Below are 25,757 nucleotides of genomic sequence, written 5' to 3' on the forward strand. Positions count from 1 at the left end.
CTGTAGATCAAGCCTTGGCAAACTTTTCTTAAAGGGACAGATAGTAAATATTTTTGGCTTTGAGGGCCACACAGACTCTTTCTCAACTACTCAACTCTGCTGTTTTAGTACAAAAGCCATCATAGATGAAATGTCAGCGAAGGAGTGCAGACAGAAGTGGGTGGCTTGCCCATAGGCCGTAGTTTGCTGACCTGTTACGGATTCCATACATGTATGTGATTCATACATATTCATATGTGTAAGTGTGTGTGTGTGTATATATATGTATGTTTTTAAAACTTGCTCAAAAGTCTTGAATAGCAAACACTGGTATTTTTCTATCTTTCCAAAAATTTTCTGTGCATATGCAAGCATATATATATATATACACACACATATATATATATGCATATATATATGTACATATATATATGCATATATATATGTATATATATATGTGTATATATATATATGTGTGTGTATATATATATATATATATGTGTGTATAAGTATAATATACTTCAGAACCATAAATGGGAATATAGTGTGTGTGTGTGTGTGTGTGTGTGTGTGTGTGTGTGGTTTGTTCTGTGCCCTTTTCCCCCCCAGTTAATTTGTCATGGACACCTTCCTATGACTAAAGTCCCTATTAGTCCTGACTTTCTGTCTTAAAGGCTGCTGCACCGGTGTATTTAACTCAGTGACACAGACTCAGTCCTTACCATCAGGTAGGAAGTGGTCTAGCAGAGTGATAGTGGTGTCTTCTTGAGTATGCTGTAGGTCCCACCCCTCCTGATTGTCCCCCTAGCAAGAAACCACTGATTCAAAGAAACTGAACTTGTAAGTTTGTCTTTGATACTGTATTTGTTGGATCAGCTGATGGTGCCCACTCCAGTGCAGAGTATGAAAGCCCAGTCCCGCCTGAAGGGAGCAGCCACACCAGCTGAGTGTTACCCACATGAAAATATAGGTCCCAGTTACCAGATCATCTGAGTTCTCCTCTTCCCAAAATAACTGGAAACCTGGATTTTGTGTGTGAAATCTCCTAATTCCTACGTGTTGGACCATTTTTTTCAATGGTGTGTAGTCCAGACAAAATATGTCTGTGAACTTTCCCTCTGCGCCTCTGATTTAACTTCATGAAGAATGAAGCATTTCTGCTTTTCCACTCCAGGTAGCTCGGGAGTTAACCACCCTTGTGCACAGTTGCTTGAGTATGTGTGTGTGTGCGCATGTGTATCCGTAAGGTAACTTTCTGGCATCAAAATTGTATGTGCATTCACAAAGTTGATAGTGCTTAGCAAATTGACCTCCAAAAATATACCAGTTGGTGCTCCCACCAACAGTAGATGTTGACAGCATATGATATCTACATTTCCTTCTGCGCTGTGATCCAGTTTCTCATTTTTCCTGATTTGCTAGTTGAAAGGAATAGCTCACTTTTATTTGTATTCTTTAATTAACCTATATTTTCTATGTATTTGTTCACCTTTTATATTGATAAATATCTTTGTTTATAATATATATACATATATACATATTATATATCTACATATATACATATAAAATATATATATAATATATATTTTTTAGATGTTTTCTGTCGTCTTTGGAATTTTTTATTGAAACTGCTTGCTGAACTGTTTAAAAATTTGTATAATATTTATTAATCTTATTTTATAGCTTCTGGGTTTTATGTCATGCTTAGGAAGACATGCTCTATAACAAAATTATTAAAGTAACACAAAAAAATTTCCCTTGTTCTTTCTCTAGAACTTTCGTGTTTGTGTTTTATAATATTTAAATCTTTTGTTTCATTAGTGATTTTTAATTTTATATGGGGCATGAAGTAGGAAAGCAGATTAGGTTTTTTCTAAAAGGTTTGCAGTTGTACCAACATCAATGGAAGAATCTTTCTTTTTTTTTTTTTTTTTTTTTTTTCGTTTTTTTGACTAATTGGAAAGGTCACCTTTATGCAACAATTTCTAACATTAATCAAGTGCTTATTATATACCAGATAACTGCTGGAGGCCCTTCACATGTAATTTTTTTTCTTTTTTTTGAGACAGGGTCTCACATTGTCACCCAGGCTGGAGTGTAGTGGCATGATCTTGGCTCACTGCGGCCTTGACCTCCCGGGTTCAGGGAATGCTCCTGCCTCAGCCCTCTGAGTAGCTGGGACTACAGCTGTGCACCACCATGCTCTGCTAATTTTTTGTACTTTTTTGTAGAGATAGGGTTTCACCATGTTGCCCAGGCTGGTCTCATATTCCTGAGCTCAAGCAATCCACCCGCCTCAGCCTCCCAAAGTGCTAGGATTAGAGGAGTGAGCCACTGTGCCTGGTCAACATGTAATTTCATTTAATCCTCAGAGTAATGCCAGTAAATAAATTCTGGTATATTATCATGCATGTTATAGATGAAAAAACTACAAGGAAGAGTGGTTAATAGCCAGCAGTCACACAGCTTATAGATGGCAGAGCTCCAGGATTTAAATTCAGAGTCTGACTCCAGAGCATGTTAACCACTCAGCATTATTACTTCTGTGTTCATCTCCCATTTCAAATTAGATCAACTTCTGAACTCTCTATTCTGTTCCTTTAATCTGCCTTTTTGTATCTCGTACCAAGCTGTTTTAATTACTATAGGTTTATTATGTATTTTAAAATCCAAGAGAGTTGTTTTTCCAGATTTTTCCTCCCTAATCTTACATATTTGTTTTTCCAGATGCATTTTATTTTCAGGATATGCTTGTTTTAAACCACAATTCTCTTAGATAAGACCTTATTCATTTATTCATTCCCAAAAGAAATGGATAATAACCTAAGATTCCAGCCATCAGAGCACTGGAAGTTTTTAAAGCCTTTTATTTTTCTGTAACTTCTCCTGTTAATTTTAGTATCTGTTGTTAGTCTGTATAAAGTCCCTAAGTCATGGCATGGTATCAAACAGGATTGTTACTTGGCAAACAAAAAGTTTTATTTATTTATTATTATTATTATTTCTTTTTTTTCTGAGACGGAGTTTCGCTCTTGTTGCCCAGGTTGGAGTGCAGTGGCATAATCTCGGCTCACTGCAACCTCCGCCTCCCAGGTTCAAGCGATTCTCCTGCCTCAGCCTCACGAGTATCTGGGATTACGGGCATGCACCACCATGCCCAGCTAATTTTGTATTTTTAGTAGAGATGGGGTTTCTCTGTGTTGGTCAGGCTGGTTTTGAACTCCTGACCTCAGGTGATCCACCTGCCTCGGCCTCCCAAAGTAAAAGTTTTATTTTTTATATCTTTATGTGTGGGATAACCCAACACATTTTGTTAAAAAGGACATTTTGAAAATCATTTCTGAAGCTGATAAAGGACATTTGGGAACCTGTCGCTTTGGGGATATATGGGTGTGTGGAGCCCTGGAACTGTCCTGGGCTGGCTCTAGCACTGTCAGGGCACCTGTCAGGCCAGCAGTGAGTCTCCTGTGGGAACATGAGCTTGGGGTTCTTTGTATCTCACTTGAGATGGGATGCATAAAACAAAACCTGAAATAATCGGATTTGCTGAAAATAAATACAGAGTAGAATTTAAAACTTGAGTATGTTGAGGGAAGGAATATGTATATCTGGGAGAGAATGGATATGTTTTGTTTTTCTGAAATGGAATTAGAAAGATATTCAGTTGTCTTGTACATTCTTGCAAACCTTGCAGGTTTGAGATCCCTGTTTCTGCCTTGTATCATTTTCCACTGTGTGTCTGATTCTAGGAGCGTGAACAGGGAGACGAAGGTGAAGTTTGTGCACACCTCTGTCCATGGGGTGGGTCATAGCTTTGTGCAGTCAGCTTTCAAGGCTTTTGACCTTGTTCCTCCTGAGGCTGTTCCTGAACAGAAAGATCCGGATCCTGAGTTTCCAACAGTGAAATACCCGAATCCCGAAGAGGGGAAAGGTGTCTTGGTAAACTAATTTTTTTTTAAATTATGATATCTGCTTTTATATTCAAAACTATTACTGTCAAGTAAAAAACATTTTTATGTGTTTTCATTGTGCTGAAGAAAAACTAATTTCAGCATGGAAATATGTATATATGGCTGGGTGCAGCGTCTCATGTCTGTAATCCCAGCACTTTGGGAGACCAAGGTAGGCAGATCACTTGAGGTCAGGTGTTCGAGAACAGCCTGGCCAACATGGCAAAACCCTGTCTCTACTAAAAATACAAAAATTAGCTGGGTGTGGTGGTACATGCCTGTAATCCCAGCTACTTGGGAGGCTGAAGCACTAGAATTGTTTGAACCTGAGAGATGGAGGTTGCAGTGAGCTGAGATCGCACCACTGCACTCCAGCCTGGGTGACAGGGTGACAGAGCGAGATTCCGTCTCAAAAAAAAGAAGTATATATATTTGTTAGTCATTACTTTCTTAAAAGATCTTTCAAATTAAACACCCCAGAATCAGGATATGAGAACTGAGCTCTAAATGGTGCTTCAAATTCAGTTAATTTAATTTAATTTAATTTAATTTAACTTGTTGTGTCTCCTTAATGCCAAAAAGAAGCAGTAATAGAGTGAAATTTTATCAGGTTATGATTTTTATTTCTTGTCATTTTTCTGATATGAAGAAGTGTTGCTTACATTATGGTTCCTGTAACATTTTTAAAGGTTAGGGTAGCAGTGGTATTCAGAGAATCAGTTTATTTTGTTTTATTTGTGAGGCTGATCACACAGCAATGCCCGGAAATACCAGTACAACCATACACCTACTGGCACATGCGCAGCAGGCACACTGGTAGGCTTGGGTCACACACCAATGTTCCCATTATCTGACCTCTGACTTAGGAAGATACTGTGTAACCAACCAAGACCAGCTGCGGCTTTTGTTTGCTAAATTTCACTTCTGGAGCTGGTCTTGGTTGGTCCTATATTATCTTTCTAAGAGGAGAAAGACCTCTTGAGTTCTTAAGGAACTGAATGTTTTTAAAGACTACCATATATTCGATTCTTGATTAAATAATATTTTATTTTCATATTCTTCTTCAGACTTTGTCCTTTGCTTTGGCTGACAAAACCAAGGCCAGAATTGTTTTAGCTAATGACCCGGATGCTGATAGACTTGCTGTGGCAGAAAAGCAAGACAGGTAAAATTAATTGTGATTACTTATATTATAGAACATATAAAGGATGATCTCTTCATTGGTAAAATGTTTCTGGGGAGACGGGACCTATTTGGAAACATTTCCCATTTATTTTGCAAATGATCATTTCACTGAACCTCCTGTGTAGTCTTCTAATGGAGAACAAGATAGAGACCTAGTGTTGGGGGAGGTTACGTGATTGGCAAGCATAATGCAGAGTAAATCAACCCAGTATATATTTCAAATTGAAACTCCTATTTGGGAACTTCTCATTTTGTAATCGATTTTTTTATGAGTAATGTCTCAGTGTCTAATGAGGGTAAAGCACTTTGGTGCTAGCTGTGTGCTTCAGTATTTGCTGAGGGGTTTAGGAGGGAGCAGTACCTTCAAGGAGGTGCTGAATTTAATTTGGACAGACCAGGGAGGAATTCCTGTGGGGTGTCGGCACAGTGTTTAAGACAAGTCTGACCAGAGAGTTTGTACAAAGGAGAGGTAAGTACGTGGGGGCTAAAGTTGAAAGGTAGGCAGGGCCCAAGCAATTTTGGGTGTCAGGTAGCCTATGGGATGTTCTGGGGGCATGAGGGTGCTGCTGCTGAAATGGTAGGATTTTTAGATTGTGATAAAACAGGTTCCATTCTATATCAGTGTTGAGAAAGTTAAGCTAAGATGATACGTCCTGATAGGTGAGATTTACTTCTAGCCATCTGGACTGCCAAGAGAAGCAGAAATCGCACATCTTTTCTCTGATGTTCTGACCATTTAGGACCGAGCTTGATCTTAAGGGGTACTGAGCTGTCCCCTCTCAGAATCAGCAATACTGACCAGTCCAGAAATTGAGATAGCAAAACTTACTCTATATATTGGGGATCTTGCCAGCATATTTGTTACATTTAAAATCAAAGGCTTTGCCAAAGATTAATATAGAGCCATTGTGTGTCATGTGTGACATACTTATTTTATACAGTCTTCAAAGACAGGATGTCTGTTCAGGCAAACTGGCTGATATATATGGTAGCTGCTCAGATGTTTGTAAAATGGCAGTTACATTTCTGACCAGTTATTTAAAGATGATGAATAACAAGAACAGCCTTGCAGAAAATACTTCAAGGCTTTGTTTGCTAAATTGTTTTATCCCCATGACACTTTAGAGTCTTCCTTAAGATTATGGAAATGAATGGTTGTTGTTTTTTTTTTTTTTCTTTCAGTGGTGAATGGAGGGTGTTTTCAGGCAATGAGTTAGGGGCCCTCCTGGGCTGGTGGCTTTTTACATCTTGGAAAGAGAAGAACCAGGATCGCAGTGCTCTCAAAGACACATACATGTTGTCCAGCACCGTCTCCTCCAAAATCTTGCGGGCCATTGCCTTAAAGGAAGGTTTTCATTTTGAGGTAAGGTGATTCTGGGACTCACTCATTTTCCTTTCATCTGCTCTGTAGAAGATCTAAGGCATGTCTTTCTTTTTTGGATTATCCCTTTAGGAAACATTAACTGGCTTTAAGTGGATGGGAAACCGAGCCAAACAGCTAATAGACCAGGGGAAAACTGTCTTATTTGCATTTGAAGAAGCTATTGGTAAGAAGTGATCATGAACATTAAGGAATTGGTTGCAAGGCAAAAGGAAAAGGTTTGGATTGGGATTCAAAGATCCACAGTGAAACACGGTTTATTTTGCTTCTCCAGCACTCAGGTTGAATGTCGAACTGTCCTACTCCAAAATTGACATCTCAGATGATTTACAGCAAAAAGGAATGTCTTAAAAACAACCAAGTCATTCATGTCAGAATCCTTTGCCTGGGTGACTGAAAACAGTGATATTGTATGCTTGGCTGCCGGTACCTGTATTTTGGAAGTTCTGATGTTTCCTCCACTGTGGTGTTTAATATCCAGGCCTAAACACTGTGGTATTTAATGTCCATCCTCCTCCAAAAGTGCTAATAAGGATCTATGCTACGGTCTATCCAGAGGAAAGGAGAAGGAAGGCATGGTTTGCTGCTGTCATCAGAATGATACTCACCCAAAAGGATGACCCAGGTCCAGCCAGAATGACAGAAAAACCCTTGTCCTAAACTGTCAATATAAATGAACAGAAAGGAGAACCAGCTATAGAAATTTGAAACTCACATTGTACCAAACACTTTTAGCTATTAATTTAGTAAAAACTATTATGCATTAAATTTGTTTATATTCATTTGTATATTCTCTGCAACACTAACACATGATTTAACTAATCAAAGAAAGCGTAATCGCTCAGGTTCTGCTCTTTTATTGTCAGATTTGGCAGACTTGTCTTTCCATAGCTTTTTATTTTAAAAAAGATTTTCTTACATTCATTTATCAAGTATTAATTGCATGTCTATTACTCAGTGACTCTAAAAGAAATGGATGGCACTGACCTTAGCCTACAGCAGCTTAGATACATTTAGTTAAGTAATCACACACAAGAGTATAGGCCAGATGTCAAAATGAATAATGTAACTAACAAATACTATTGGGATTTGGAGAAGAAAGAGATATATATTGACTAGGACAATTAGAAACAACTTCATGAGCTGGAAGGAGTTTCATGACTCTAGTGATTGAGCACCATGTGGCCAGGAGGGAAAATCTTGCAGGTTCTTCAACAGATATTTCTTGAAGGCCTGCTATGGGCTAGGCACTGGGCTAAATTCCTAAACATAAGATATTAATGAGAAGCATGCATACATGCAGCACTGTACAACCTCTAATATGCAGTAGCCAGGATTCATACTCAATGTGGTTTGGCACAGTATTGTATAGATGTATGTATGACGTGTGTTTCTGCAGGATACATGTGCTGCCCTTTTGTTCTGGACAAAGATGGAGTCAGTGCCGCTGTCATAAGTGCAGAGTTGGCTAGCTTTCTAGCAACCAAGAATTTGTCTTTGTCTCAGCAACTAAAGGCCATTTATGTGGAGTAAGTTGTTATTGACTCTGTTGGATTGAAATAATATTTTGAAATGTTCTATTGTATACTTATGCATGAGATACTAATATCCTTTCTAATGCTCTTATTTTGGTGATGAATTCTATTTCTTATAAAAATTAAATAAGGCTGGGCACAGTGGCTCATGCCTGTAATCCCAGCACTTTGGGAGGCTGAGGCAGGTGGATCACCTGAGGTCAGGAGTTCGAGACCTGCCTGGCCAACATGGTGAAACCCCGTCTCTACTAAACATACAAAAATTAGCTGATTATGGTGGTGGGCACCTGTAATCCCAGCTACTCAGGAGGCTGAGGCAGGAGAATTGCTTGAACCTGGGAGGCAGAGGTTGCAGTGAGCCGAGATCGCGCCATTGCACTCCAGCCTGGGCGACAAGAGTTAAACTCTGTCTCAAAAAAAAAAAAAAAAAAAAAATTAAAAAAAACTAAAGAGATCACCTTTTCCTTTTGATACTTAACAACTTAGTAATTACTGTTCCTGATTGCATTAATTCTTAACAAATGACAACATGAAAGAATGTGATTTTAAGTGTCCGATATCAAAAAAGATTGAATGTCTTCATAATACATCTATTCATTTTTTGTAGCAATTACTCAACTCTGCCTTGCCTGTGTAGTGCGTAAGCATCCAAAGATAATACAGAAAGTGATGCATGTGACTTGGCTCTCTGTGCAAATGCAGGCAGAAGACCAGGCAGTCATTTGGTGATCCCTGGGGTAGATTGTTGCACTTCTTTTTTTTTTTTTTTTTTTTTGAGACGGGGTCTTGCTCTGTCACCAGGCTGGAGTGCAGTGGCATGATCTCGGCTTACTGCAACCTCTGCCTCCTGGGTTCAAGCAATTCTCCTACCTCAGCCTCCCGGGTAGCTGGGATTATAGGTGTCCCCACACCTGGCTAATTTTTGTATTTTTAGTAGAGTTGGGGGTTTCACCATATTGGCCAGGCTGGTCTCAAACTCTTAACCTCAGGTGATCCGCCCATCTTGGCCTCCCAAAGTGCTGGGATTACAGGTGTGAGCCACTGTACCTGGCCTGGACCTCTTTTTTAATGGTCTTTTAAAAATTATTCCTTTGGCGTCAGTTAATGGCTATTACATTTATTTTATTATTTATTTTATTTTATTTTATTTTTTGAGATGGAGTCTCTCGTTGCCCAGGCTAGAGTGCAATGGCACAATCTTGGCTCACTGAATCCTTCACCTCCTGGGTTCAAGTGATTCTCCTGCTGCAGCCTCCGGAGTAGCTGGGACTACAGGTGCCTGTCACCATACCCGGCTAATTTTTGTATTTTTAGTAAAGACGAGGTTTCTTCATGTTGGCCAGCCTGATCCCAAACTCCTGACCTCAGGTGATCTGCCCGCCTCGGCCTCACAAAGTGCTGGGATTACAGGCGTGACCCACCACACCCACCCATATTTATTTTAGAATACACTGGTTGGTACATGTTCTGTGTCCACCCTACAAAATTATTTGTTCCTCATATGCATGAATTTGTATTTGTTTGATAGGTATGGCTACCATATTACTAAAGCTTCCTATTTTATCTGCCATGATCAAGACACCATTAAGAAATTATTTGAAAACCTCAGAAGCTACGATGGAAAAAATAATTATCCAAAAGCTTGTGGCAAATTTGAAATTTCTGCCATTAGGGACCTTACAACTGGCTATGATGATAACCAACCTGATAAAAAAGCTGTAAGTAATGTCTTCTGTTTTTAACTAACCTCTTTTCTATTTACCTTTTAAAATAATTTGAATAAATTATTTAACTGCACAATTAATTGAAGCTGATTTTAGGCACTTAGGCGGGATTATAAATAAGCTATAAAAAATATGTGGAAGCCGGATGTGGTGGCTCATGCCTGTAATCCCAGCACTTTGGGAGGTTGAGGTGGGCAAATCACTTGAGGTCAGGAGTTCGAGACCAGCCTGGCCAACATGGTGAAACCCCATCTCTACTAAAAATACAAAAATTAGCCGTGTGTGGTGGCTCATACCTATAATCCCAGCTACTCAGGAGGGTGAAGCAGGAGAACTGCTTGAACCCGGGAGGCAGAAGTTGCAGTGATCTGAGATTGCACCACTGCACTCTAGCCTGCGTGACAGAGCGAGACTTAGTCTCAAAAAAAAAAAAAAAAAAAAAAAAAAAAAAAAAAAAAAAAGAGGAACTAATCATCAAAGCCTGTGTGGTCATTTAGCACCTTAAGCAATAAGTGCTCAGAAGTGTGGAACCTGTCTGTGGTCACAGAGCTTAGTTGGTGGTGGTCCAGGGAGAATCTGGGTCTTCTGTCTCAGGATCCAGCATTCTCTCCCTGTCAGGAGTTCTCACACTTGTAGGAGCATCTTTAACCAAGAAGGCTGGGGAAACAGAGTGCTGGAGCCCACACCTGGACTTTCCGATTCAGCACGCCTGGGGTAGGAGCCAAAAATGTTCATTTTTAACAAGGTCCCAGGTGGTACTGATGCAACTGGTCCTCACTTTGAGAACCACTGTTTGTTTTCTAGTTAGTTTACTGTGTTCTCTGAGTGTATGGGAGCTGTTGGCTGTAAAGCCTGAGTTTGCATTCTTTACAAGCAGATCTTTCACTGGAGACAAAAGAAGACCCAAAGGTAGCAGAAGAGTGTTGCTTTCTATGTCAGGGGGTTGGGGGAGGAAAGTAAGAATATCCTTATGAGATGTTAGGCATGTTCTTTGATATTTACTTTGTTCTATTTTTCATTTTCATCTGCACACAGCATATTTTTAAAATAGAAATAATATGAAAACTCTTATGATGAAACATGGCAGTCCCATCCCTGCCACCTCATTGCCATGCCACCAAGACTAGATTTGTAAATCATGTGCTCATATAGTGATGTTTTGATATACCAGTTTTACAATTTGTTGACTTTCTATTTTTGAGATAAAGATTTAGTTCTTACACTTTCTACATTCAATAATCCTCTTCTCCCCATCCTCACAGTTTATGCCACAGCTTTTGGTTAAATCAGATTCCGTGCTTTTGTTATTATGACTAGTAACTGCTGTTGCCTGCTAGCTAAGTAGTGTATTTTGATTAGGTTTCTCTAATTTGTATAGAGAATTGTATTTCCTGTACCTTTTTTTGTTTGTTTGTTTGTTTGTTTTCTTTTTTTTTTGGCGACAGAGTCTTGCTGTGTCACTTAGTCACTTAGGCTGGAGTGAATGGCATGATCACAGCTCCCTGTAGCCTTGACCTCCCAGGCTCAAGTGATCCTCCCACCTCACCCTCCTGAGGAGCTAGGACCAAGGGTATGCCATCATGCCTGGCCTTTTTTTTTTTTTTTGGAGGGACAAGTCTCTCCCTATGTTTCCCAGGCAGGTCTCAAGTGATCCTCCTGCCTGAGCCTCCCAAAGTACTGGGATTACAGGCGTAAGCTACTGCGCCTGCCTTAATTCATGTAATAATAGTTGCTTTGTTCTTCCATTTGCCTGGATTTCTATGTACCCGTCAGTAATTTTTCCCAAATCCTTCAAATGCCTCTCAGTAGGGTTTTCCTGTTCCATGTCCAATGGCCACCCTCCTGGTTCCTCCACCTGGGCTGGGCCAGCTGCTTTCTGGGTTGGGTGCACAGCTGTCATCCTGGGAATGCCCTTCTCCAGGGTTGAGTCCCTTGCTCCTAGACCTTATGGCTTCCTCTTTCTATATTTATTTTCCTAGATCACATCCTCTAATAGCTTTCTGAGAACAAGTAATTGGGTAGTAAGTTTTTGGTGGCATTTAGGTCTGAAAATGTCTTATTCTGTCCTCACACTTCACTGACTGACAGTTTTGAAAGCATTGCTCCATTATTGTTGGGCTTCCAGCATTGCTGTTGAGCCTCCAATCCTTCCTTTTTCAGCAAATAGTTAAGGCCTACTGTATGCTGCATGTAAGGTTATTGATGCCGTTACTTATTCAGTCCTTTCCATGCAACTTGTTTTGTTTGTTTTTTTCCTCTGGGAAGATTTTAGGAACTTTTCTGTAAACTTCAGGTTCTAAAATTTCACAGTGATATGCTATAGTATGGGTCCCTTTTTATTCATGTTTCTGGATACTTGGTCTGTAGAAACATTTATTTTAGTTCTGAGAAGTTTTCTTAATGATGTATCAAGAAAGGGAGCTAATTGGTTATTTTTTAAAATAATCACCTCCCCTGCATTTTCAGTTTTTCATTTCTTGAAGAGCTCTTAGGTGCTGGCTTTCCAAGACTGATATTCTACTTTTCTTGTTTCTTTCTTCTTCTGTTTTTTTGGGAGATTTCCTTAGCTTTAGCTTTCAGTGCCTCTGTTGGCTATATCAGTTTTAACTCTCTAATTTATTAAAAATAGTGTCCTATTGAAACAGGGTCTTGCTCTTTCACCCAAGCTGGAGTACAGTGACATGATCATAGCTCACTGCAGCCTTGATCTCCTGGGCTCAAGCAATCCTCCTGCTTCAGCCTCCTGAGTAGCTGGGACTACAGGTGTGTGCCAGCATGCCCGGCTAAGGTTTTTTAGTTTAGTAGAGACAGGATCTTGCTGTGTTGCCCAGGGTGATATTCCTTTTTTTTTTTTAATGTAAATAATATCTTACCTCTCTAAGGATTATAGACCTAATTATAGTTTTTTAAAAATATATGTCTTCTTTTTCCACTACATTCTCATTATTTCCACCAAGTTCTTTTTATTCTGTTTGTTTTGGACTTTGTCTTTTACATGATGTCTTTCCCCAAAAGTCTGATGATCCTTAATTATCCTTTGGGCACCTAAGAACTGATTGGAAGCTCTGTGTACATATGCAGATCGAATGACATACTTCACTCAGAGGATATTGGTAGCAAGTTAACTTTATAAGGGGATCCCCCTATCTGATTTAATGAGACCTTAATCACCTACCCAAGAATGATAAGATGAGATACCAAGGCCCTGGAGGCATGAGGGCAGAGCTGGGCGTGTCAGCCTGAGGGCTACTACTTGATCCCTCTGTTTTCATCATGCCCCGCCCAGGTTCCCTAACTCCTGAATGTTTCTGATTTAATCTCCAGATTATTTAAACCATCTCCTGCAGAAATAGAGAAGAGGTGGTTCTGTGACAGTGTGGGCTCAGGGCAAGGAACGGGGAGGGTCTAAGAGCTTCTTTCAAACCCTGTTCCTGCTTTCCGCCCCTGCCTCACATCTGCCTTTTGCAGTACCTGGTGCCTCTGGTTCTTGAGTTTGGCCAGGATTTTGCAGAGCGCCTTGCCTCGGTTCTCATCCATGTCTCCTTCTGCAGGCACTCAGATTTCATTCTCTGGGTCCCACCAGACCAGTTCTGTGCCTCCATCTGTTTTCTGACTTGTGCGATCGGTTGGCAGCCCCATCAGGTGCTACCTCCTCTTTGTCTCTTTGCCCATGTACTTATGCTATTTAAAGTACCTCTGTAATTTTAATGGAGTTTTGGGACCTATCAAATATAAATATACCATTTCCTCAAGACCATTTTTCTTTTCTAACCAATAAATTTATATGGCATTTATTTTTTCTTACAGAACCTTCCTTTTTTTTTTTTTTTTTTTTTGGGGGGGACATAGTTTCACTCTGTTACCCAGGCTGGAGTACAGTGGCGCAATCTCGGCTCACTGCACCCTCCGCCTCCCTGGTTCAAGTGGTTCTTCTGCGTCAGCTTCCTGAGTAGCTGAGATTACAGGCACCCGCCACCATGCCTGGCTAATTTTTGTATTTTTAGTAGAGACAGGGTTTTGCCATGTTGGCCAGGCTTGTCTCCAACTCCTGGCCTCATGTGATCCGCCCTCCTCAGCCTCCCAAAGTGCAAAGTACTGGTATTACAGGCGTGAGTCACCATGCCCAGCCTGGAAGCTTTATTTAAAAAAAAAAAAACAAAAAACTCCTTATGGAATTTTCTTTGCAAGGATTCACTTTGTAACAGTAAATATACTCTAGTTTGGGTTTTTTTTTTTTGTAGTGTATTAATCTGTTTTAAGTCAATATCTTGTGAAATGATGTGTTTTAATAAAACTTTAATAATTTCAATAGAACTAGGGAAGTAAAAGCTAATACACAAAGTTACTTAATTTTCTTTATTTAAAATTAATTTCATTATGTTAATTCACAAGTAAAAATTATATACATTTATGATGTACAATCTGATGTTTTAAAATAATGTATACATTGTGATGGCTAAAATCAAGTCAATTAGAATGTATTACCTCATATTTATCGTGTATTTGTAGTGAGAACACTTAAAATCTACTCTCTTAACAATTTTCAAGTATACAGTGCATCATTATTAACTATAGTCACTGTATTGCACAGTAGATCTCTTGAACTTTTCTTCTAACTGAAACTTTTTAATGCCCTTTGACCAGCATCTCCCCAAACTCCCCCTCCCTTATCCCCACCCTCCCCCAGTCAGCCGCTGGTAACCACTATTCTGCTCTCTGCCTCTGTGAGTTCAACCTTTTCCAATTCCACATATAGGTGAGATGCAGTATTTGTCTTTCTGTGCCTGGCTTATTTCACTCAACATAATGTCTTCCAGGTTCATCTATATTGTTGCAAATGACAGGATTTTCTTCTCTTTTAAGGCTGAATAGTATTCCATATAGTAGACCACATATTCATAAATTACTATCATTTAGTATTTCATTCATGTGGAGTACACTTTCTGATTTCCTCCAAAATGTTTTCCTTTTCTAACCAATAGATTTGTTTGGCATTTATTTTCTTACTTATGCAAGGGAAGATATTGGTTAGGCCAGAATGTTACCATTTAAATTTATAATGTGTGCATTAATTCTTAGGTTCTTCCCACTAGTAAAAGCAGCCAAATGATCACCTTCACCTTTGCTAATGGAGGCGTGGCTACCATGCGCACCAGTGGGACAGAGCCCAAAATCAAGTACTATGCAGAGCTGTGTGCCCCACCTGGAAACAGGTATGATGTGGATGGCAGCTGGTGTGATTTTTACTCCCCAGACTTCCTAACTGGTTCTATTCAAATGCCAAGTGAAATGTTCCATCTTTCTAATAGGTAATTTAATTAGAAATGCTGTTTCAGAACCTGCAGTAATATTTTGATATTAACAGTCAGACTGAGCATCTGGGGAAAAGCTTACTTTTTACTTTCTTAATTTTGTCCTAAATTTCTTTGTATGGGAAAATTTTATCTTTATTTTAGTTTAGTAATAAAAGTGCCTTTTTCTAAACACTTTTCATTGGTGGCTAACTCCAATGAGATTTTCTCTTTCTCAAACTTCAGTCTTCCCATGTCTCTGATAAAATAAATTATAATCCATTCCACATGCATTCAAGAAATATCTTTGAGTAGCCATTGTAGACAGGTCTGTGCTGGGTTCTGGAGGGGGTGCAGAGAGCCTCATCAGAGAGAGTCCTTGCTGCCAAAGAGCTGATGGGCTGGTAGCTTCAGGTTCAAGTTTCTGTGACCTCAATAAAGTGTTTGAGTTGGTCACTCTGTAACAACTTAACATTTTGCACCTTAACAAGCTCAGTGCATGCCCTTAGTGTGTGTAAGTGTGATACTGCATGCCTGTCCAACATGCAGTTAACCAGCATTTCCCTATTCAGAATACAGTTGAAAATCAGGAAAAGTTTTTGTGAAAGGTGAATTAAGTCAGTGCTGTCCGACAGAACTAAAATGCAATCCACAGATGCAATTTTGATTTTCTACTTGTCACCTTTTAAAAGCGTAAAAAGAAACAGGTGAAATTAATTTCAATAATATATTTTACTTAACCTAGTATATCCAAAAATTATTACAACATATAATCAGTATAAATATTATTAATGAGATGTTTTACATTCTTTTTTTTTTCTTTGGAAAAAAGTCCTCAAAATTGATTCAGTAATTTTACACTTACAGCATATCTCAATTTGAATGCTCCATTTTTATCAGAAATACTTGATCTGTAGAGTTAATAAAATTTAGATTAGACAAAGTAGATTTTAATACCCAGATTATTCCAAACATACTTGTTTTCTAATAACTGAATCAAGTATCAGTTTTAAAACTTGAACTCAATTAACTCAACTTCATAAAATTAAAAATTTAGTTCCTCAGTGGCACTTGCCACATTTCAAGTTCTTGGTAGCCACATGTGTCTAATGGCCGCTGTAGTAAACAGCACCCGTCTAGGTAATTGTGACAACATAGACAAACCAAAGCTTTGCTCATAGAAGAGTTTTTCCAGCCTTGTGAATCAAACTTGTGCAAATAAAAGCAGATGAAAATTCCTGAGCGTCTTAAATTGCCAAGCTAGTAGCAGATTAAATGTAGCAAATTAGAGGAATGGGGAATTATAACAAACTTTTCTTAGGCAAGAAGTGACTGCTGATAGCAAGAAAGGAAATATTAAAACAAAACAAAACTATAAAACATGGACACAAGGACTTAGAAAGCTCAGCACTCCATGAGTTTATCATGAGGGAAATAGCATTCTACACCCATGTGAGCCCAGAATACAGCTCCACTCCAACACAGTTATATGCTCATGGCTCTCAAATGTCAAGAAGTTCAGTAAAGAGATACTTAAGAAGTCATGGGACTATGTAATGTATTTTCACTATGGATTCCCATACAAAACCTCTTTGTGCTTAAAGTGCAAAAACTCAACTATTAAGTGAACATATAAAAGCTCATTTTCTAAGAATTCTGGATTACCAATATTTTATTGTAATATTATGCAAGAATCTTGTTTTCGTGTGCATTAGTTAGTAAGCTCTTTGCTGCTATGTTGCACATAGTTTTTTGTAAACATTTCTTTATAATTCTTATTTAGTGTTTTCTTATTTCTATGTTTCATTCTTTTAAAAAGAAATGGACAGTCCAACTAAACAGTCCAACTTAAGGATCTGTTTTTTCTATATTTTGTCCTTTACTTTTCATTATCTGATGAAAATATATCTTATATTTCGGAAAGCTTTCCTTTGTAATAATAACACTGTTTAAATGTTTAAGGCTTTATGATATTAACATTTTTCACATGGCTTATTGAGTGGACTTAAGTTCAAATATTAGCTTATAAATTAGTGAAAAAAACCTTGAAAATTTGTCCTTTTATTATATTCATTGAAACATTGCTTCCATTTATTAAATGGGGCATTAAGCGCTATGTCAGTAGATGGATATGTGGTCAGGGCTTAAGCAAGGCACCAGCATACCTGATGTACAACAGCAATAAAGTTTTTTCTTTTTTTTTTTTTTTTTTTTTGAGACAGGTTCTCTCTCTGTTGCCCAGGCTGGAGTACAATGGTGGAATCTCAGCTCACTGCCACCTCTGCCTCCTGGGTTCAAGAGATTCTTGTGCCTCAGCCTCCTGAGTAGCTAAGATTACAGATATGCACTACCACACCCAGCTAATTTTTTGGTATTTTTTTTTTTTAGTAGAGACAAGGTTTCATCATGTTGGTCAAGCTGGGCTCGAACTCCTGGCCTCAAGTGATCCGCCAGCCTCAGCCTCCCAAAGTGTTGGGATTACAGGCATGAACCACTGCACCTGGCTAGCAATAAAATCTTGACTAAGATTTCCTTCTTTCCTGAAAAGCTTAAATATTGTTAATATGCTTTATGTCATAAATTTCAATTATTCATAAAATTTCATGGCCTTCTAATCAACCAAAATGGAAAACCCTTTTCAAGTATGTGCTGCTTTAAAAATATATTTTTGTCAGGGGAGATGTCTTTAGTTTTGTCCAACTTTTTTATTTTGAACAGTTTCAAACCTACAGAAATGTTGGAATAAGAATGCAGTGAATACCCACATACCCTTCACTTAGACCAAACTTTTTATGTAAAGAGCCAGATAGTAAATATTTTAGCATTTGCAGATGTGGTTTCTGTCGCCACTACTCAGCTCTGCTAATGTAGTAAGAAAGCAGCCATATGCATAAAGGAGTGGGCATGGCTGTGTTCCAGTAAAACTACATGAACCACAGTTTGTTGACCCCAATCCAGACTCAGCAATTGCTAACATTTTGCAATATTTGCTCTCTCACCATATATGTTATGTATTTGAGATTTTTCTGTACCATTTGAAAGACTCTGTGATACATCCTGACACATCATAAGACTTCATGATACTTCACTCCTGATATTTCAGTGTGCATCTCTTAAGAACACTCTCTTAATATTAAGGCAAATAGATAATAATGGTACTAGGCAGGGTTCCAGTGGACCAACAGAAGCAGTAGAATGTATCTATGAAGAGATTGTTTGCAAGGAATCAACTTGTGCAATTGATTGTGGGGGCCGGCTCGGCAAGTCTGAAATCCGCAGGGCAGGCTGTCCAGAAAGGGAGCCTGGAATTCTCGGGCATGGGTTAAAGTTACAGTCTACAGGTGGAATTCTTCAGGAAAACCTCAGTTCCATTCCTGATGCCTTTCAGATAGAATCTAGCCCATCCACATTGTCTAGGATAATCTCATTTACTTAAAATCAACTGATTATAGATATTAATCACACCTACAAGATACCTTCACAGCATCGCAACATTAGTGTTTGAATAACTGGAGACACTATCCTAGCCCAATTGACACCTAAATTCCCAAAAGTCCCCAAAATAGCTGCTTTCTCCCAATTTATAATCACATCAAGAACACTGCATTGTATTTACTTGTCGTTTAGCTTCAATGTTTTTTCATGATGATTAGAGAAAAATGATACTTTCCTAAACATTCTGATCAAGAGATCCATCTAGATTTAGACTTTTCAGAAACAGGAATTCCTAACCCTGGCTTAAATGATTATAGGATGTGTCCTGTTATTTTTAAAGATGTTATGAAATATTCTCAAGCATTAATTGAACAAAAAGGGTTATTGATTAGGATGGAGAATAGTAACACAAAATTTTTGTTTTAAGAATTGTTCCACTAAATCTTACACTGTGGTACTGATTTCTTTTTCACACATAAAATGCAATATCAAAAACATATCACTGTATACATGAATCATAATGTTAACTCATGTCATGATTAAGAAATAAACTTGAATAATAAATTAGTAATCAGTAAATTCACAGAGTTTTAGTTTTAAGTATACTTTAAAAAATGATTAGCTTATGTGCCTTCCTGAGAACTGTTATTTTCTTCAAAGCACATTTATGGAGAAGGAAAAGAAAACTGATATAGTTCATATGTACTTAAAAAGCATAATTACTTTATATGTTGCCAGTAGGGATAAAAATAATTATAATGATAGCTACATTTATTGAGGTCTTTGGGCCAGGTTCAGTGCTAATTGCTTTATATAATTTATTGCAATCTGTACAGCAACTCTCTTGAGAAGGTAAAGTCTTTATCCCAATTTTACAAATGAGGAATCTGGGCCTTAGAGAGGCCAAGCCACTTGCCCAAGGGCACTGAGCTAGTAAGTATAGAGCCAGAATTAATGTCTACAATGAAATGGATTGCTTTAGCTGTTACAGTACTATTTAGCTATTACAATGTTGAAATGATTTTAACTAATTATAGGGATTTCCATTAAAATAAACTGCATATATTAAAGATGGTATGAAGAGTATGAAGTAACGGAAAGTACAAAGGATTTAGTTTTTTAAATTTAGCTTTTTGGTATTAAGTACTTACAGTACTCACACTAGGCTACTTAAGATGCTGGTAACCTCTTCAACTGCAAGTCAGTTTTATCTGTTACTTATCTTTCAAATGTTTGTATATAAATGAGTGTTGCCCACAGCCCTGAAAACTGGATTTTCTTAAAGGGATTTGTCTCCCCAGATTCTTGTTTATACTTTAGTTGTGACTCTTTGGTTCAAGAAATAGATTCATTATGATATGACCACAGGGATCCGATTTCTTGGTGTTTGACTCCTCAAACCCACCTGAAGGCTCCCTATTGCTGTTCATTCTAGGAAGGCTTTATAGACAAGGCTGAAGCTTAGGTGCCAGTAGTTTGAGGGCAGACATCATCATGAATGTCTGTATTCTGGGAGACTGAGGAGTTAACAGAGATGTTGTTTGTAAAAGTTTAGCAGGATTTAATGTCAACTGACATCATGAAAGCTTTCTCTACACCCTTAGGTACAAACATTACAGATCTTTTAGGGATGCTAGGCCAAAAATTGTGTTTCTTACAAAGTCTTATGAGAAAAGCAAAGGATAACTTTGTTTATAGTTCAGACGCTGGAAAAATCTTTGGGAAAAATAATGCGTATTGTCTCATGGGGTGTTTTGTCTAAGTCAACGGATGTGTTCCATGCTTAAGTCTCTGGAGTTCTCTTTTTTTTCCTATTTAGCCCTCTTCTTAAGGTTATATTTTCATGTCACTTGGTCAATGGAGGGGAGCATTTAAACTGTGCTTTGGAATAATCCCTTGACCTCGATTTTTTTCCCCCTTGTTTTCCAGTGATCCTGAGCAGCTGAAGAAGGAACTGAATGAACTGGTCAGTGCTATTGAAGAACATTTTTTCCAGCCACAGAAGTACAATCTGCAGCCAAAAGCAGACTAGAATAGTCCAGCCTTGGGTATACTTGCATTTACCTACAATTAAGCTGGGTTTAACTTGTTAAGCAATATTTTTAAGGGCCAAATGATTCAAAATATCACAGGTATTTATGTGTTTTACAAAGACCTACATTCCTCATTGTTTCATGTTTGACCTTTAAGGTGAAAAAAGAAAAATGGCCAAACCCAACAAACTAACATTCCTACTAAAAAGTTGAGCTTGGACATATTTTGAATTTTTGTAAGTGAAGATTTTTAAACTGACTAACTTAAAAAAATAGATTGTAATTGATGTGCCTTAATTTGCATAAATCATAAATGTATGTCCTCTCTGTAATTGTTTTAATGTGTGCTTGAAATATCCAGAAAACTTATGGAGTTAGTAAATTCTGGGCTGTCATATGTAGGATAGCCACTTTTTAGGTATATGTACATTTATATTTCTATCAATTCCTTATAAAATAAAATAAATGAATAGATCAAATGTTGTGTTCATGTTTGGGGAAAATATAATTTGCAGAAACCTATGAAGTAGAGCAAAAGATGCTTTAAAAAGATAAGTTTTTTTGAACTAAATTTTTTTTAGTTCTAATAATGCACATAGCATATTAGTACATCGTACATGTGCTAGGAAAAAACAGCTTCAGTGTCTTTGTTTAATGTGTTGAAACTTATATTTTTAAATCTTGAAAAACCAATTGTTTACTTGAAACTTGAAAGTAGCGTATTTTTCTGTTTTTTGTTTGTTTGTTTGTTTGTATTAGCACAATTTAATGTGATTCCTGGTTTGGAGGCAGCAAGACCTATGAGCAAGAACTATTTACTTGACGCTCGTTTTTTTCTCTTGTTCTTGTGTGGTCTGAAATCTAAAACTAGACATTATGATAGATTTCCTATAAGCCAATTTCTAATAACAAACAGATTTATTATTTAATCTGTACCTTCTATCTTCTCATAATTCGTGGTCTTTCAGCCTTCCAAAATAACTCCAGTTGGGCACCCATTAGCTAGGATCAAACTTTCTTCATATACTTTATATATTTTACATTATTTCTGATTTTTAAAGCAAATGATTGCCATTATGATTACACTCAACCTAAATAGTTATGAACAGTTTCAGAACAATGAAAAATTACAATAGTATGTGATAGTATTGTAACTATTTTTCTATTTTAGTCATATGTCGCTTATGTCCTACCAGAACTCTTAAATCTATAATATTCAATATATTCTACAAACTGCTCTATTGTAGAAGCCATATTTATGTTTATTTTATAATGTTTTCTAGTGTCAAGCTGTACTGTGGAGAAAAGAAATGTTAGATCTGTGTTCTGACTGCATTTTTTTTTGAGCACATACCCTTCACCCTCTCATGGAGTTTGTTTCTGGAAATACAAAGTTGATTATGACCCAATCCTGCTATGATGGAACTCAGTCTAATTGGAGGGCTAATAACTAACAGCAATACTTACAAATTCTATCATAGTGTTTTTTACAAGTATTCAGCGTTCAGAAATCTGAGGGAGGGATTCATGCTGCTCAAAGAAAGCCTCATAGATGAGGTGCTGAATGAGATGCTTCACCCTTAGGGATGAGGAGCAGCTGAAGATGGGAGAGAAAGCCTTCCAAGCAGAGAGCACAGCACGGACAAAACTGTGGAGGCTGTGGCAAGTGGGGGTGGGGGAAGCAAGGGGAGACGATGAAAGCAGAAGCCAAGATGGAAACTTCAGAATGCATCCCACTTCTCTGCCACTCACATGAGCAGATGATTTCATTGGACCTAGAGGGGTTGCCCCCGAACTCTATTTGTCACCTGTATTTCTAAGAAATAGCTCACCATGGCTGTTCATTAGGTATTTCTCAACTTCTTCCTGTTAAGGGATGTAGGGTAGCCCACCTGCTGCATAAAGCTGGTGACAATAAGGCCACTGGGTTTTAATCTTGGCCTACTGTGAACCAGCTCTGTGACCTTGGTCACCTCTCAAAGTCTCAATTTTGGTCGTGTTTTAAAAAGACTTTAAAGGGCAGTTTTAATTTCAAAGCAAAATTGAGAGGAGGGTACAGAGAAATTCCATAAGCCCCCCTGCCCCCACACATATGTTGCTTCCCTCTATGTCAACAACCCCCACCAGAGTGATACATTTGGTATAATTGATTAACCTACACACGCCATTATCACTCAAACTATGGAGACAGGAAACAGATCATAGATTAGGAGGGAGGGATGAATAGGCAAAGCACAGAGGATTTTTAGGGCAATAAAAATACCCTGATACCACAGTGATGGATACATTTGTCCAAACCCATAGAATGTACAACACCAAGAGTGAACCCTAAAGTAAACTGTACACTGGGTGATAATTTTGTCATTTTTAAAATGAAGATATTGGCTAGGTATGGTGGCTCACCCCCATAATCCCAGCCTTTTGGGAGGCAAAGATGGGAGGATCACTTGAACCCAGGAGTTCAATAGCAGCCTGGGCAACATAGTGAGACCTCATTTCTACAAAAAGTCAAAAAATTAGCTGGGTATGGTGGTGTGTTCCTGTGGTCCCAGCTACTTGGGAGGCTGAGGTGGGAGAATCACTTGAGCCTGGGAGGTTGAGGCTGCAGTGAGCTGTGATGCGCCACTGTACTCTAGACTGGGTGACAGAGTGAGATCCTGTCTCAAAAAAATAAGATATTTTACTAAATGGTCTCTGAGGTCATTTCATCCTACAGGTCTCTACATTATATGAAAATCCATAAAGGGCAATTATAGTAACAATAAATTATTGGGAATTCTCTTTAGCAGAATTCTTAGGTCACCCTCTTTTTTTGTTGTTGTTGTTGGATAGAGTTACAGTCTTGTAGCCCAGGCTGGAGTGCAATGGCACCATCTAGGCTCGCTGCAACCTCCACCTCCCGCATTCAAGCGATTCTCTTGAGCTATAGGCATGCACCACCATGCCCAGCTAATCTTTTGGATTTTTAGTAGAAGCAGGGTTTTACCATGTTGCCCAGGCTGGTCTCGAACTCTTGACCTCAGGTGATCCACCCACCTCAGACTCCCAAAGTGCTAGGATTACAGGTGCGAACCACCACGCCCAGCCAGGTCACCCTCTTTTAAGATCTAACATCTCAGATGGGAAAAATACTTTGTACGAAAGAAGGCAGGCTTGTGTTCCTATCTTGCTTTGCCTTGAAGCCTGAAGGGGATGAATGGGGACAAGCAAGACAGAAGCACATGGCATGCAGATGCTGGGAAAATGCTTTGCAGGGGCATGACGCGTAGTCACTGGCCTGTGATCAGGACTGAGAGCTGTCACAGCAGCCCACTCTGCCTTCTAATTGCTGAACTTAATTTGATTTGAGTGTAGAAGGGGCAGCCCATTTTTTCTCGGTGCCTTGGAAAGAACAGGCCCCAAGTTAAGTGTAGGAGACAGACTTGCAGGAGGAAATAACTATTTTTACTTTTCCTCTTTGTGGTCTCTGAAATAGCAGCTGTTCCTCTTTCCATTGGAGAACATTGGGAGTACTTCTCATTTATATATCTCATTGATTTTCCTCAATTGTGATGCTAGTAAGAGAAAGTATTGCTATTTCAATGACATTGGAATCCCACGTGGTTTTAAAAACAAATGCTTTAAGTGATGGAACGAATATGTGTGTCCTATTTTGAAGGGATTTTTGAAAGGATGGCCTGCATCTCAGTCATATTTATGATTTCTGCATCCTAAAAGACTATCTTCAAAGCTATTTGTGCATTCATTTAGGTGTTTACTGATTGGGTCATGTTGGACCCTGTGAGGAGCCAGGCACTTTTCTGGATACTGGCAATAAACATGCAGTCCTGATCTAAAATATAGCCTAGCAAGAGAAATACTCGTGTACACAGATAATTCTAATATAGTATGCTGCATTGAAATAGTCAAGTATTTGAACTATGGGCAAGCAGTTCTGCCATGTCCCCTTCTGTGCTTGTCTATTTTAAGACTACTAAGTTCAAATTCCTAACCTTTGTGTTTAAAACCACATGGCTCTGGGAGGCTATTTGCATGTCATTCCCCTGGGTTATCCCTTTGTTCCATTCTTGCTACAAGCATATTTGTGTAGAGTAACTCAACCATTGAAAGCAAGATGTGCACTCTTAGGCAGATAACAATCAAAGTTTAAAATAACATCACTTCTTCTATAGACTTCTCCATGCACACAAAGCATAGTGACTACTCAAATTAATTGGAGGAGAAAGAATACTGGAGAGGTGAGGCCCTCCAACACCATGGTGCTCATGCTCAAGGTAATCAGGATGGAGAACAGTATTGGAGAATCTGGTGTTTTCCCACCTGGCTCCCTTGTGTGGATTCTTGTTGAGAAGCAGAGCTGTCAGCCACCTCCTGCTTGAGTCCAGTGAAGGCCACTTTAGTGTTTGGCCCAAACCCGGTGTGGAATGAAGTTGGGCACACAGACCAAAGAGCCAGCTTCAGGTCTAAATAGCTTTTGAAACCATTTCAAAATAGCATTGCGCAACTTCCAAAGGGAAGTTAGGGTTGCAAGTTACAGAGATGACAGAGCCCGATTATGTCCTTAAAATACACTGTTCTGAACTATTTCACCTTAACTGGAAAAAGACCGTTTTTTTTGTTTTTGTTTTTGTTTTTTGAGACAGAGTCTCACTCTGTCGCCCAGGCTGGAGTGCAGTGACACGATCTCGGCTCGCTGCCAGTTCCGCCTCCCAGGCTCACGCCATTCTCCTCCCTCAGCCTCCCAAGTAGCTGGGACTACAGGCAGCCACCACCATGCCCAGCTAATTTTTTGTATTTTTAGTAGAGATGGGATTTCACCGTGTTAGCCAGGATGGTCTCAATCTCCTGACCTCATGATCCGCCCGCCTCGGCCTCCCGAAGTCCTAGGATTACAGGCGTGAGCCACTGACTTTTTTAAAATCTCTAGGTGGCAAGAGTGAAATGGAGCTCCATTTCTGAGAGGTGTTTATTGGTTTTCTAAAACAAAAGTAAACTGTAGATGGGAGCTTAGGCTAATTATCTCCTTTATGAGCTCAACAGGCTTTCTTTTTTTCCTTTCCTAGCTGGTTCATTCCCTATGGTGTAAGGGTATCTCTGCCCCCTGAACGCTGCTTTATGTTTGTGGCTTTCATTATCCTAAGTGCAGAACTACAAACGTCTCTGCCAAGCTCCATCCTCGTATCACCATTTCCCTACTTGGACTTTCCCACTCGGAAGTCCTCAAATTGCTTTAAATGTAGTCTG

General features: G+C 38.7%; 1 protein-coding gene across 4 annotated transcripts in view; it reads left to right on the forward strand.

The window, feature by feature from the left end:
- Window positions 1-20,992, forward strand: part of PGM2 (phosphoglucomutase 2) — a 35,424-nt gene extending 14,432 nt beyond the window's left edge. The window contains exons 7-14 of one of the 4 annotated variants that reach the window (XM_009239863.4): window positions 3,729-3,918; window positions 4,997-5,094; window positions 6,297-6,477; window positions 6,568-6,661; window positions 7,895-8,024; window positions 9,559-9,748; window positions 14,834-15,063; window positions 20,410-20,992. In XM_009239863.4, the coding sequence (XP_009238138.2) occupies window positions 3,729-3,918; window positions 4,997-5,094; window positions 6,297-6,477; window positions 6,568-6,661; window positions 7,895-8,024; window positions 9,559-9,748; window positions 14,834-15,063; window positions 20,410-20,512 (1,216 nt within the window). In that variant the 3' untranslated portion in view covers window positions 20,513-20,992. 4 annotated transcript variants of the gene reach the window in all.
- The last annotated feature ends 4,765 nt before the right edge of the window (window positions 20,993-25,757 follow it).

This window comes from Pongo abelii, chromosome 3 (assembly GCF_028885655.2).
Source record: "Pongo abelii isolate AG06213 chromosome 3, NHGRI_mPonAbe1-v2.0_pri, whole genome shotgun sequence".
Classification (NCBI taxonomy): domain Eukaryota; kingdom Metazoa; phylum Chordata; class Mammalia; order Primates; family Hominidae; genus Pongo; species Pongo abelii.